At 35.4% G+C, this 15,233-nt stretch overlaps 1 protein-coding gene across 1 annotated transcript in view; it reads right to left on the reverse strand.

Annotated features, from left to right (window-relative positions):
* Positions 1 to 15,233, reverse strand: part of LOC149528163 (uncharacterized) — an 85,493-nt gene that overhangs the window by 51,477 nt on the left and 18,783 nt on the right. Inside the window, exons 2-3 of the mRNA XM_089809216.1 lie at positions 4,773 to 4,894; positions 4,300 to 4,495 (exon numbers count right to left, since the gene is read on the reverse strand). Of these exons, the coding sequence (XP_089665342.1) occupies positions 4,300 to 4,495; positions 4,773 to 4,894 (318 nt within the window). The remainder of the gene's footprint in view (positions 1 to 4,299; positions 4,496 to 4,772; positions 4,895 to 15,233) is intronic.

The raw sequence follows: 15,233 nt of genomic DNA on the forward strand, positions 1-15,233 counted from the left end.
TTTTCAAGATAGCAAGATGTCAATTAATCAACTTATTAAAAAGATAGAAAAATCACTTATTGAGTTAACAAATAATAGGTTGCTTAATTCTAACATCAAACACGCCAAGATGACTTACTGGGATGAAAGATGTGTGGACGATGGATTGGGTTAAAGATTCTGCTCTTTCTAGGTAAAAGAGTAGATGAAGGTAAATCTTCAAGGGTAGAATGTGTATGGAAAATTCCAAAAAAAGGATGGTACAAGCTAAATTTTGATGGAGCATCGAGAGGCAACCCAGGTAAAGCCGACATAGGATGTTGTATTCACAATGACAAAGGAGAGGAAATTGCCAATATAGCAAGATACATTGGAGAAGTTACTAATAACTGGGTAGAGGTTTCTGCTTTAGTAGAAGGCCTCTTGTTATCCAAACATTTGGGAATTAATAAGTTAGAAATCGAAGGAGAATCGGCCATAACTATTAATGCTCTTAGGAAAGGAGCTCTTTCTAAATGGAGGCTTGATGCAAAGCTCTCGATAGCTTTAGAACTATGCAAATCCTTCAACAAGATAATAATAAACCACATTTATCAGGAAGGTAATAAGAGAGCAGATGAGCTAGCTAATATGGGGATTGATAAATCCCTTCCAACTGATTAAATAAAATTTCAATCTTCACTTCAGTCCCCTTCAGTAATTATTATCTAAAATAGATTTAGCAATAACTTGTTATACTTTTAATAGTAATTGGTTCCCTTTGAAAGATCTTAAATCACTTTTTATGTTTATATTGTGTTTCTTTCTAATTTTAATTTTATGTTTGTTGATTCCTTGCTATCTATCATTTTAGGATCTCCATGTGTTTAGCAGATATGTCTTTCTTAGGATTCTCTAAGAAACCTCATAACAAGTAGTATAGAGTTTTTCTAGATGTTTATTTGTGTTATTTCAGGTCACACAAACAGATGGGCTAACTAAGGAATTAAGGAATCTCTCTCAATAGCTTTAAACTCTGTCATCCAAAGGTTTTAATGCGAAAAGGGCAATATTGACGGACATTCACCTAACTTCATCCTCTCAGTGTCCCTTGAGTTGGGTTGTGTAACTATTTCTCTATTGATATATGGCTTCGGCCTCTTGCTTATGAAAAAAAATTATTAAAAAAAAGTTATCAATTATTGTACCAAATGGACCGCCAACATATGGAGATATAAGGATATCAAAGTGACTTTATATTAATGAAGAAAATATATAACAAGACACTTTATTATTATTCCCCTTATGCATGCTAAATATTTAAATAGGGTTTCCAAAAACTTCATTAAAGGATTACAAAAGGAGAATCGAGGAAGTCATTTGATATGTTTGGCTGATTTATTTTCACTCTAAGAGGCTCAAAAGCTTTCAATTTCATTTACAGGAAATTAGAGGACAAAAACCCTCGAAAATCAGTGCACTAAAGGAAAAGCCAACTCCACATCATTGGGGTGAATCAATACAGGGTTCATCAAGCATATTTGTAGGTTTAAATCATTTGGAGTTTCAAACAGCTGGAGTTTCAAAGAAGGAAAATCATATCAGAAAGAGTTTGAAGTTTATTTATAGTTACAAGAAATATTGCTTCAGATTCAGAGGGTTATTGCCATATTTTTCATTATAACATGGATGGCTTGGGTTTGATATGATTTTGTGAAGGATCTTGAAGACTTACTGAATGATGAAGGATTGTTACAGCATCGTGAACAGTGATGCTACAGTGACGTGAACGGTGCTTGCAGCAGGTTTATATTTGTTTGAGAAAAGGCTTGATAGCATTTCATTTAAAGATGTACATAGGGTTTGAGTGCTTACTTCAGAGTCCGAGTACCAACCTTTAAAGATTATGGAGTATTTCAGACATTCGGGACAGAGATCATTGTTCCAGTTCTGCCATTAAATCAGATTTATATTCAGTTTATAATCAGATTGTAATCAGCATCCATACCTTGTCGATTAGTATTTTATGCATCATAATATTGTAGGCAAAACTGGGTATGTCATTGTATTGAAAATCACTGAATTCAGTAACAAAGTATTGCTATTCTGAACTATATCAGACTTCTGATTTTGATTCCAATCCATATTTTGCTGTTATTTCTTATGTTATATGTTTCTATAACTGTTTCACATAATGGCAAAAACAGCAATTCATTAAAAACTCATAAAAACCAAACCGAAACACTCAAATACAAGCTCAAAAGATTCAGATCAAAATCAGAAAAACATGAGAAAACAAATAAAATTCAAAATTCAAAACAGGGTGGGATATTTTATTTCATAGACCCACCAAACTCAAGTATATTGCTTTCTATATCAAAAGCAACTTCGTCTCATATGGAGAGAAATATCCAAAAAATGATGGTTAGAATAGAAAAGAATTAAAAACCTTCAATGCCAACAAGGAATTCACCTAAGCCCATGTAGAGACCTCAATTTAATTAATTTATGCATCATGATGGTTTTTGCTCTTGAATGATCGAGTTATTGTTTTGCTTCTCCCTAATTTTAACTATTGGCCCATGTAGATGTTATGGTAAATTGATGTTGTTGATGTTATTGTTGTCATTAAATAGAGAAGATGAAAGCTCATTAAATAGGTTTACAAAGATGATATTTCTAAAAAACAATCGTGAACTAAAGAGGAAAATAGAAACTATCTAATAAACTAATGCCTCACTAAGATGACCATTAAAGAAACATTATAATATTCTTATACTCTCCCCTAATGGTCATTGTTAATTCTTGTCTTTTGGTCACAAATTCTTCAAAACATTCTACTACTGCTAAGACCTTCCATGGATCTACAAAATGTTTACGACCAAGAAGCCAAACTCCATCCAAAAAAGAATAAAGAAGAAAGCCCCCTTCTTCAAAAAGCTTTTGGAAAAGAGACAAGAATCTGCTACTGATTCTGCCATTGAGACGAGTCTGCCACTAACCTCCCAGAATCAGCAAAACATATAACCAGAAATCATCACAAAAACATCCAACCTAATGTTGGATAACGGAGCTTCTCTTCCCTAGAGACAAAGACAAACACTAAGAACAACTAGCACAATTTTGAGGAAAAATTGACAAACCCTCCAAAATTTACTAATAAGCATCATACTCCAAAATAGACTACAAAAAGTTACAATTTTTAAGAGAAAAATCAAAAAAAAATATTGAGGTGAAAAATCGATCAAAACCAAACAACAAAATCTCAGACATGGTTGTGAGAATAAAAATCTTCGTTTTTGAGGAAAAATGGTAAAATGCAACACATAGTTTTTAAGGAAAAAGTTATTAATGCACCAAATACTTTTTTGGGAAAAAAAAACTAAATCCAACAGATAATTTTCAAGAGAAAATATTATGGAAACTCATCACAAGTTATTTAGGGAAGATTTATGAACCCCAATAAACAAAATTGAAGAGAAAAATTTATGAAAACCCATCAAAAAAACCTTCATGGAGTAAAATAAAAGACTTCACATGGTAAAATAGCACATGCAAAAACATGCAACTCACAAAAAGCACATACAAGTACATGCAACCCACCCACAAGCAAGTACATGCAACCTTCCAAAATCAAAGACTTTTGCTCAAACTAAGAAACCGCACAGTCAAAACCCTTGACTCACAAAGCACAAATTTTCAAAGATGAACCACAATATTTTTTACAAAATACCTCAAAGAAAAACAAATTTCTAGAAAGAAATTTCAGATTAGAAGAGGCTCAATTTTTTCTTAAAAAATTCACCAAATTTTTTGAAATCCCATTGACCTGCTCTAATACCTTGTTATGGTAAATCAATGTTGTTGTTCTAGTTGTCATTCACTAGAGGAGATGAAACCTCCTTATATAAATTTACAAAGATGATATTTCTAAAAGAAACAGTCATGAACTAAAGATGGAAATGGAAATTATCTAATAAACTAATCACTTAACTAAGACGACCCTTACAAAAACATTATAATATTCTAATAAGAGGAAAACTTTGTTTCTTAAAATAAAAATCATTAAAGCTTCTTAAGGAAATATAAATAACCAACTTAGCATGGCATGTTCAACGGTAACATCGACAGTTTTCAACAAAAAATGCAGATTTTCTTTGCTAGTCAAAATATCAATTTAAGTACTCAATGCAAGCAAAAGAAGAAAAACTAGTCTACTAAATGAGAGGCACAAGATGGACAAGCATATTGCTCACAACAACCACCAACAAACTTCAGCTGCACATAACATAATATTTATTCAAGAAACTAATACCATATGTGACTTGACAGTAACCTTACAATGAGTGTAATGTTGCCATCTTTTTTATTGATCATGATATTTCCATACTGCAAATCATTATGACAAAAGCCAACTCTTTCCCCAGGCTTTGAGATGGCATTCCTCAATCTTGTGATCTCAGCTTGCAATCCATTCAATTGGAACTCCTCGAGTATTTCCGGTTTAGATAGTCTTATTGACTTCTCCAACCAGTCCCTACAAAAAGAAGCAATCAAGACTGGATACGTTACCTCATTTTTTAAACAATATTCCCAATTTAATGCTACACTATCCCAACTACTATAAAAATATCAATAGTCAAATCAACTCCAAAATCAAATTGACCACTTGTCCTATTTAGTTTGAAGTTCCATGAAACTGAGCTGACAGTATTATCTAGATTCTAAACAATGAGATGACAATATTATCTAGATTCTAAACAATGTGGATCATTCACTTGAATATACATATCTTAGAAAGCCTAGAACAAAACCTGAGGCGCTCCCATAGTTGTGGATGAGATGATCCTTGTATGTCTAGATTATGAAACTCATGCAATTTGACTGCTATCTTCTGAGAAGTGCTTGGGTCACTCAAATCTGATGCTGAAAGTGTCTACGAATATACAGAAATTTATACATGAGAAAACCGTACGTGTAATATTTTAAACATCTCCAGAGGATGTCTCAACCACATATCTTGTGACAACTAGTTAGTCAATCATGTTATAAAACAAAGTGCTCCTCATGCCAACCTACAAGAAAAAGTATCAATATGCAGATGCATCGAATCATGTTTGCTACACATTTCAAGAGAATAGTAATTTATATACTGCAATCTTTGTGACAACCCTAAACCCACAATGACATGACAATAGAAGACCAAATTCAATGATTAAACATAATAAATAGACTTGTGAAATTGAACCCATGGAAGCATTAGCTGTCAAGTCCCCACTATGAAATACTTAGACAATGTAACTCCCCCATTCAAGACCTAAAGATACACGATTAAATAAGTTTTAATTAAATATTTAAGCATATTCATATCAACCATAAATCATTCAATTAGTATACAACCAGGAGCTAGCTGTCTGACAAAACAATTCAAATTGATTTATAAATATTGGTTGCACTGTCTTTATAATAAATATTCTGGTTCCATATTTGGATACAATAGTGGTACTGCTGACAATAATAATGATTTATGAGGCTCATGAATGATGATGAATAATATGGCTTGGAGTGCATAATGATAAGCCTATACACGCCGTTTCATTCCCTTGGCCTTCTCTGGAGACTATTCCTAAGTCAGCAGCAGAATATCCTTTGATTTAAGTAGTGCCATGGATGTAATCCTGAATTCGTTAAAGAGAATGCACTTACTTAAATCTGTGATTTGAAGCATAAGGAAACAATACTATAGCAGGTCAATTACAGAAATCTGAAGGTCAATATAGCTATTGCAGACTAACATACAATTGGGTACTACTCATTTGATATGATTAAGACTAAAATGGAGCATCATTGATGACAACGATCAATCATGAAGACTACTGAGATACGGAAAGGGCAGTTGAATTGACCATAAGAGAAGTAAGATAATAAGAAAAGGCATTGAAACCTACTCGGCGAAAGTGCCATTAGAAATCAGTGATCAAAGGAATTATATTATTCTTGAACCATATAGTGCGATTACCAAGAACAGTGATTATAGGTGCTAATGCAGCAGTGATTAACAAAAATAACAGATCAATGAAGAGATAGACATGTTTAAGAGACACCACTCTAGGGGAAGGTGTGACCATAGGAAGGACAACGATCTTTGAAAAATATATAGATAGCAAGAATCAACACCCAAAAGTGACATTGGACAGCAAGAAGGAAAAGAAGAAAATAATAAAATAACAAGTAGACTGTACCAATCTGACAAGACTACAGTAGCATCATAAGACGGAGAGTAATCATATTACAGCAATCTGATAAACTACAACTAGCATTGAATAGGGGAAGAAGATCAGACTACAAGAACATGTTATCTTGCAGCAGATTGATTTGTTAGTAACAAGAATACAATAAATTTATCCAGATCTGAGCCTAGAGTATGAATATTGTAATGCAGAAATGGTGATTAATATATATATGTAATTATATAATACATTCTTGATTTATTGTTCATAAATATAAAATATATGAACTAAACCTGGCAGTAGTCTATCACAAGAAATGGGCGAAAGACTGCAATTAAAGGAGAATTGCTAAGGGCACCTTATTGCAGTGGCAAATTAATGGAGAATGGCTATGAGGGCACCTACTCTGCTCTAATTAAGGAAGAACCACTAAAGGCACTCTATTGTAGTCGTGGTTAAGGGAGAACAACTAGGATGGCACCCTACTACACTGCAATTGAGGGAGAACCGCTAAGGACACCCTATTCCAAGTACCTTCTCAACCCATACATCGAGGGACTAGTGGTGAATCATAGTTAACTCCTACTGTAGAAGAATGAAGGGGGCATATGGAGGAAGAGCAGTAATCTTAGTGCACCCTGCTATGTTTCCTTACTCCACATGTATAATTGGAATTCAAACATCATTTTAGTGCTTCATGATTACAAAGATACTCTTCACTCTAATCATTGGTTAATTTGTGAATAATGTTTGCAGTAGCGAATAGACTATATCCTAATTTGTCAAATTGTGAAATTGTGATTTTAGGGAAAATATGGAAGGGGACATTACATTAGCCATGTGGACAGTAAAAAGATTTATCTTAGAAAAATGGTCACATACATCCTTAAAAGAATAAGAAAGTTATTTTACGGTCATCAACTGCTTCTTCATTGAAATTAACCAACATCAACCAAAAAGTAGTTAAAAATCCGCTATATTTCTTTTCTTTACAAAACCTTTTAACAGCACCTCTTATTTGAAATGGCCTTAAGGAACTTCATGTTACTGAGTATTCTCTTAATGTCACGTCAATCTTCATGGCTAAAAATTTATCCTGGTAGTCAAGACAAATAATTAGGTGTAAATAAGTAGGAGTAATCCCTGGAGGCTTCAGAATCCAAATATGAAGTGCTAAGAGATTCATGGAAGCTCCCATTCTTAGGTTCTGCTCTTAACACTTTCTTGTAGCTAATTTGTCTCTAATATAAAATTACAATCTCTGTGATGGTGATCATGTTAAAAAGCAAATTTCACAGTATCTGATAATTCTTTGCTTGCAAGATCAAGGTCACAGTTAGCTCCGTCCAGCAGAAAATTCAAAGAAAATTGATAAGTCTGTATAAAGTTGAATGGAAAAATTTAAAATTAATAAATTAATGTCCTGGTACAGGACATTACAGATAAGCCACGAATTATGGCAGATGAAGTTCAAATTCGGCTTGTAGTTCAGGCTCAGATCAGAACTAAGTAACAAATGTCAATGGTAATGGAAGAGATGAATGTTGGTATAACTAAAGCAGATTGAGTTGTAGAGGTATCATGATATAGGTTTGATGCTGTCAGATTGTGTTGTAATGTGGGTTGACAATTTACGAGGAGCATTGGTCTAATATAAGTAGAGTGGAAATCAGTGTTGGAATGGGAGACTCAGAATTGTCTCTAGATCCAACATCTATGATCGCACAAGCTGGAAACAAATCTGGACAGAGTTATGATCGATTCAAGTGCGATAGAGCAACCAGGAAGACCATTCGGTGACAGATGACTAATGATTTGATCGGTTTATCAAATTTCTTTGGTTTCGAGTGTTGTGGTACAATATGATCTAAACTCAGTTGTGTGATTGAGTTTTGATCGCACAATGTTTGGTTCACTGGAGAACATGGTTTGGATTGATTGAAGATCTTTCTTTGGGAAGTTGACAGAAAACTTAAAAGATAAAACAGTTCATGTTTGATCCTTAACCGGTGATGGTGTGGCCGACTACAGTGAATCTTTCGTGATAAAAGGTGTTGGGATGATGTGGCAATGCTGTGGCAATATTGGGCTATGATGATTTGGCCTTGCATTGATCATTGTGATCAAATTTCTTGAAGTAACGAATAATGTTGGAAAAGGCAAAATAGCCTAGCTGTTCTTGATCAAATTGATAAGTGATTCAAATTGGTGGCCGAATGGATCTGGTAAATGATGGATTAAGCTTCAGTAACACATTTCAGCAGGATAGAGGTGAAATTCAAATGTAATACATTTTGGTCAAGGCGGTGGCCACCCTAACAAGTGAACAATGTGTTTTGTATTTGCAAGTTTGTAGATCATGTATGTTGGGTGTGGTCAAGTAGTTTATTAAATGTCTGCAAAAAGAAGCAGAATTTGAGCTTAATTGGATTTGTACAAGCAAAAGAGAAGTGATATATTCAGATCATCTTCCTTGTTAAATCCTAACAAGTTCTCCAAGCTAAATCCCTTAACCAGGTCACTCCTAACAGAGTGGGCAAGATACTAACAGATCCGGAGATTAATTCGCTTAACTGGGTGGCACATTAACTTGAGTTAGAAATCCTCCAACGAGGTTACTCCTAATAGGGCTAAAGTTAAATGCCTTAACTGGGTGACTCAAACAAGGTATGCAGTTAACTGGGCATTGTTGTAATGCTCCGAATAGGCTAGGCCTTTGACTGGGTGTGCTTCAGATGTGTTAGGCCTAATAACTCACAAATCACCTACCTAAGATTTCTAAAGCAAGAGCATCCTAGGCCTACAAGTAATATCACACTAAAGTATACATTTGCTTCATCTTTGTTTCACAATTCTTTATTCTTTTCAGGAATCACTATTTTCTAGCCACTTTTGAAGTTTCTAGTTGCAATCTTTAGGTAATCAACTCAGGATAGTAGATAAAATACCGTTGTGCAATAACACATATGCATTAGATCACCATGAGACTATACAAAGTATCATTAAGATGTTATGAACATGTGTACGTGTCTAGTTTTGTAAACGTGTTATATTGTAAGTGGTCGCTTGCCAAATCAACTTAAGGAGATCTATAAGGTATGTGGCATGTTATTGAGCTTTATTATTGATATTTTAGTAGCTACGTCAGATCCCTTCATGGGGCAGCCTAACCAAACCATTGATGGTGCGTCAATCAATTAAATACCTCTCAGGTCAGCTCAGAAAGTAAATTCACAGGAGATAAAGAAATTATGCTAGGTCAGCTGCGTTGGTGACAAGTCATGTCTCTTGAATGCATAAACACTCTTATATATAAAAAGCAATATCATTGCATCCAAACTAATCAAGCATTTGACAATTTATCTATCACTGTAGCAGCAAACTATCTATATCAGATACAGAAAGTTTATCTATCTCTGTACCAATGAATATCTTTTTCAGAAGCAGTGAATTATCTATCTCTGCAGCAGCGAACTATCTCAGAAGCAGCAAATCTTATCTGAGAAGACTTGTTGGGGCTCATCATTGCGCACTTGGGTGGAATTGCACTCTGTCGCTTTAGGTGCGCAGGAGGAAAAATCCCCACTTAGACAACAGCAATCTAGGGCTGCGAAATTGTGCTTAGGTATTGTGAAAGGGCAAAGTCACATTCTGGTCGACATTCTGAGTCCTTATATATTAAGATCTGATCCTGAGATATTCAGATATAAATCTCTGTATTGTAATTAGTTATCTCATTCTACAGGAGATAATTGTGCTGGGTTTTTCACCTCCAATCATGAAGGTTTTCCAATGCTATCACTGTGTCATTGTGTTATCTTCTGTTTATTCTATTATTTACCTTCAATCTGATTGCTGAAATTAACATGGTATCATAGCCTGGTTCGAATTAGAAGTAACCAGATTGAGAATAAGTGTTTCTTCCTATTTGCTATTTTTCAACTTCGTTCAAGATGGTGCAGAGTCTCAGAGATGAAGATAGGTTTGAGGGTGCTTCCATCTTCACAGCATGGAGTTTCCGAATTATGATAGAATTTAATGGTCATGAGCTTGCAGATTTTGTGGAAAGAAAATCTCCCAAGCCAGAAGATGAAGATGAAAAGATTCAATGGAAGAAGAAAGACTTTCAAGCTAAGAAGATTTTGGTTGATTCTATGAAGGGTACCTATCATCTCCAAGTTGAAGACTGCAAGCCAAATATCTGAAGCTTTGGAGGAAAAGTATGAGTTTGAGACACCATTGTATGTGCAGATCCCATTTCTTTCTGCATTTGATCAATGATATGTTATTTCCAAATTAAGAAGAAAGTCAATGCCCTTTCTATATAAAAATCACTGCCAATCGTAAGTAGATTTTGTTCTCAAACTGAAGACCAAATTTGTTGCTCCTCCTGAAGTAGTTCACTGATGTACAGAGCAGAAAACTGATTTTATTTGATAATAAATTGAACCTGTTTTACCCTCTTATATAGGCACTTGGAGAGATGAAAGGGCCCATTCCCCTTAGAGACCAACTTGGTTAGGAACATCTAATGATGTTTCATTTTTAAATAACCATTGTAACTGCCTGGCTCGACCTTGTGCGTGCAATGGGGAGGCAGGACCTAGTGTTTTAGAGGATTTTGAGATTGGTGGAGATTCCTCTGACAAAGAAATTTCAGCCCAGCATTTATGCTTCCTGAGCTGACTCACAATTAACCCTGGTCTCCTCTAACAAAGATGAATTGCATTCCAAATTCCATGATGACCATCCAAACTTGTAAAGAATTGCCTAAAGAGGAGGGCAGAGATTTTAATTTTTCAGGGATTATGTAGTGGAATTCTTCTAATTAGAGGAATTCTGCCAACCTCTTGCAGTTCTGCTCTCCCCTCATTACTCAAAACCCGTCACTCTTGATGTTACTTTCATTCATTCCTTATTCACAGCCCTTAATCCTTTAGTTTCAATCTGATTTTGGTCATCACAAAGAGGCGGAAATTCTCATTTTGGAGATTTTGGTAGGTGGATTTCCTCAAATCAGAGAAATTCCGCTACAAGTGGTTTCACTTCATATTACAACTCAAAAAACCTGCCTCCCCACTTCACACTTGGTAGATTTTTTCTCACACAGCCTTAATCATTGACTTTGATCCAATTTTGGCCCCTCTAAAGATGGCAGAAATCTGAGAATCTGAGGAATCCAAAGGCAGAATTCCTGAGATCTCAGGAATTCTGCCATACCTTTATATTGGCCTTTATCTCTCAAGTTTAGGATTCCCAAACCTCACTTTTATTGAAGCATTTTCTATTACGATAATAGATAGTTTCTATTATCTCTGTTTAGTATCTAAAGGCTATCTACTATAATCTTCTGTAAATATTAGAATGTTTCTAATATTTAGTTTTCTGTTTCTAGAATAGAATGTTTCTATTCTTTTGATTGTTTCTTAAGGAAACATCGTTCAGTCTCTTGTAAAAATTATCTCTTGATCACTGTTAATAACAAGCAAATATTTTCCAATTACTTCGTAATATTTTCTTCCTTCTAACTTCATAGCCTTTTGTCATCTTCTTCAAACAGATTTTGGCCATGATGGATGGGGTGGAATTCTGAAGATCGGAGGATTCATGTAACAGAATTCCTCTGATTAGAGGATTTCCACCAACATGACTTTACCTCTTCTTGGCATCCAAAACTCAAACTCAGCCCCTCTAACATGTAGACAACCTCACCCATGCCTTGATCATTGAGTTTGCATCCAGAATGGGGGAAAGAATTTTCAAGATATGAGGAATTTAAGGGCAGAAATGCTCTAGTTAGAGGCTTTCCGCCAGCTTTCGGCTCTCCCTTTTGATACCTTACAACACAAAATAATTGGTTTCTCTACAAAATTGGGCAGATTTCTCCTCATTCACGCATAGCAATCTGATTTTGACCATGTCCTAGGGATGGAAAACTAGGGATAAGAGGATTCCATGGGGCAGAGTTCTTCAAATGAGAGGATTTCCGCCACCATGTAGCAATCCACCTTGTCTTAAAAACACATTTCCCAACTCCCTCTTCATCATTTTAATGCATTTCTTCATTCAATTCTCTCTTAAAACCACTCTGAATTGTCTATAAGGTGAAGTCTCTAGTCTGGCGTATATTAATCTGACAGGAGTTTCCAAGGCAGAAATCCTCTAATTAGAGAAAATCTGTCAAGGACTCCAACTTGTACAAAACCTTTAAACATCCTCACCTAAACTCACCAAATCGCTCAGGAATAAAGACTTGAAAATTACTGTTGGCTAAGACCACCTATTCTCACTATTGGAACAAAAAGAGGCGTCCCCATTTGCAATGGGGGAATGGTATGAAATTCTAACAAGTGTCAAAAGATAGTTTCTCATAATCAAAAGAATTGATTAGGTCTATGAGATAAGGATGTTGAGGTGGCAACCTGCTAGCTAAGACCATCTATTCCCACTATTGGAACGAAACGAAACATCCCCATTTGCAATGGGGGAATGGCATGAAATTCTCACAAGTGTCAAAAGATAGTTTCTCATAATCAAAAGAATTGATTAGGTCTATGAGATAAGGATGTTGAGTTGGCACCCTCTTGTCTTGAACCAATTAGAAGGTCCAACTACAACTGTTCAAGCACACTCAATCATATTATGCCAAGTGCACATGTGGAAGGTGCCTTGATTGTAATTGGATAATAGTGGTGGCAACCCTAAATAGGGTTTGTAATAGATTAATCTTGGTCCTCAATCTTCAATCAATCTTGGCCCTTCATTGTAACTGAACAACTATAAATGGCCAAAGCCATCTCATTTGTATATAATAAATATACAGATTAGAGAGTGGGATAGGAAGGAGACTTTTTGAAACTGTTGTCATAATGCTATCAAAGTAATTTCTAATTCATTGTTGGTCTTCTTGGCGGATTACTTTTGTTTCTTTAAAGTAGCACATGGTTTCTACATTTCCTCACTAGAGTAGATTTTATTTCATATTGTTTACAAGTATTGTTTAGTTGAATGGAAGATAGTTTGGATGCACCTTTGGTGAAGTTGCTTAGACCAAACCACTAACTAGTTGCAATTGTATGTTTACCTTGCATGGTTGAATGGCATATTTATGAACTTAGCTTTGATTATTGCTTGCACATTGATATGCATCGATAGATGGTGTTAACGGGATGATGGTAGTTTGAACATCTTAAATTTACCTTAGGTGATTGCACTAGCTTGGTCAATGGTGATGGCTAAACCAAGTCTAGTAGAGTCACAAAGACATCCACAATTTCTTACATATAAGGAGTAGAATAGCTTTCTAAACCCTTTATCCCTTAGCAATTTGTCATTGGAACAAGTTAATGTCAAGTTGATATCCAGTGAATGAACAACATAAATCCCTTTGTGATAACCAACATATCACATTATAAAACTAAGTGAAAATCAGCAATAAGAAGGAACCTTGGGATTGTCTCATTTGATCACTCAATCCATTAATATTGTTTAGCATATGAGCATCCTTATTCAAGAGAGAGATGGAAATATGGCATTTCATTTTGAATACTGAGTATTCAATTCTATATGTTGTAGTCGAACAAAACTCACATCAACACTACCTTGTAGTGGGTATTTTCTTAAGGGTACATGTTGAGTTAAGACCATCTTGTGTTAGTTCTATGTGATTGTATAAACTATAGGTATTTGTGCATACACCTATATTAGTCAATTGTTTATATTTATCCATTCTTGGAGTACTATAAATCTTGTATGATCCCACAAGTGTAAACCATCAAGATATTTACGAATAGACATGAATTCATTAGACCACGTCATTGACCAATGCTTGGGCTACTACAAGGGATTGTTCTTGGTTCAAAGTTGCCAAGGGCTACACTAGATATGATACAGTAACACTTAAGGGGTTGTCATTGCACTGTGTCAATGGCTAATGCCTAGAGCTATCATTGCATCATTCGAATTAGATAGCATTCACCTAGTTCACAAACATGAAGGAAGGCTAAAGGTTATCCAAGATTTTTTATTGCACTAGTTGCATTGGTAATTACCTTACCATACAAGTAAGAGTACACGGAGTTAACATTGGAAATCACTTATGGCATGGGGGGACAAATGCCAAGTGCTAGTCGAGGCTGAGAAGAAGATAGTTGAAAATATCATTAAGGTCACTAGGTGGTATACGTCAAAAGCTACTCATTACTAGTTGGACAAAAATATTATGCATGGCCTACAGGCAATTGAAATTAGAATCCACCATGCTAGGCTGGATTGTTACTTATGGAAATACTTGGGATTGAGGATAGACCCCTGTTGTAGCACAAATACACTGAATCCTCAACCTAAATCCATTGGTGTAGAAAACCAAGGGAAAAAATTAGACCTACAATGCAGTGCGCAATGAATTGACATTCCTTTTCTATCTATTAATTGGACAATGAATATCAGCTAATCATTATTACCTTTGTGATGCTCTTATTAACCAATCAATATCACCTTTGTGATAACCAATAATTATTATGCTTGTGATGCATATATATAAGCCACTCACTACTATCTTTGTGATGCATATGGGAGTTCATAACCATTTATGTGATGTATGTTGGAGCTATTAAGCTTGGGTATTTGGGATGTGGATAAGCTAGTCCTTGTGTATATGTGACATATGCTAAAATCCTATGTTCCCCGGGGACGCGTCCCCTACCAAAATACCCTTGTTTCCGAGATGAGGACATCCCAAGGACGGGGTCGGGTAGGGGACATCCCCCAACCGTCCCCAAAAAATGCAAATTACCAAGGGACGTCCCCAAAACTCGAGGACAGCTGGGGATAAAAGGGGGACGGCTGGCCAGCCCCAATACAAAAAAGAGGACGCCTAAACATCCCTTGACTGTACCGGGTACAGCCAATCATCCCCAAATTTTTTATTTATTTATTAAAAAAAAAAAATTTAAGGCTCCTAACTAGGTCGCCCAGGTGAGCCCCACCCCTCCAAATGCCCTAAAAGGTTTAAAGACACCACATTTTAGTTGTTTTGTCATTTGT

The sequence above is a fragment of the Cupressus sempervirens genome, chromosome 11 (assembly GCF_028749045.1).
Source record: "Cupressus sempervirens isolate cs-2001-9-10 chromosome 11, ASM2874904v1, whole genome shotgun sequence".
NCBI classification, from domain to species: domain Eukaryota; kingdom Viridiplantae; phylum Streptophyta; class Pinopsida; order Cupressales; family Cupressaceae; genus Cupressus; species Cupressus sempervirens.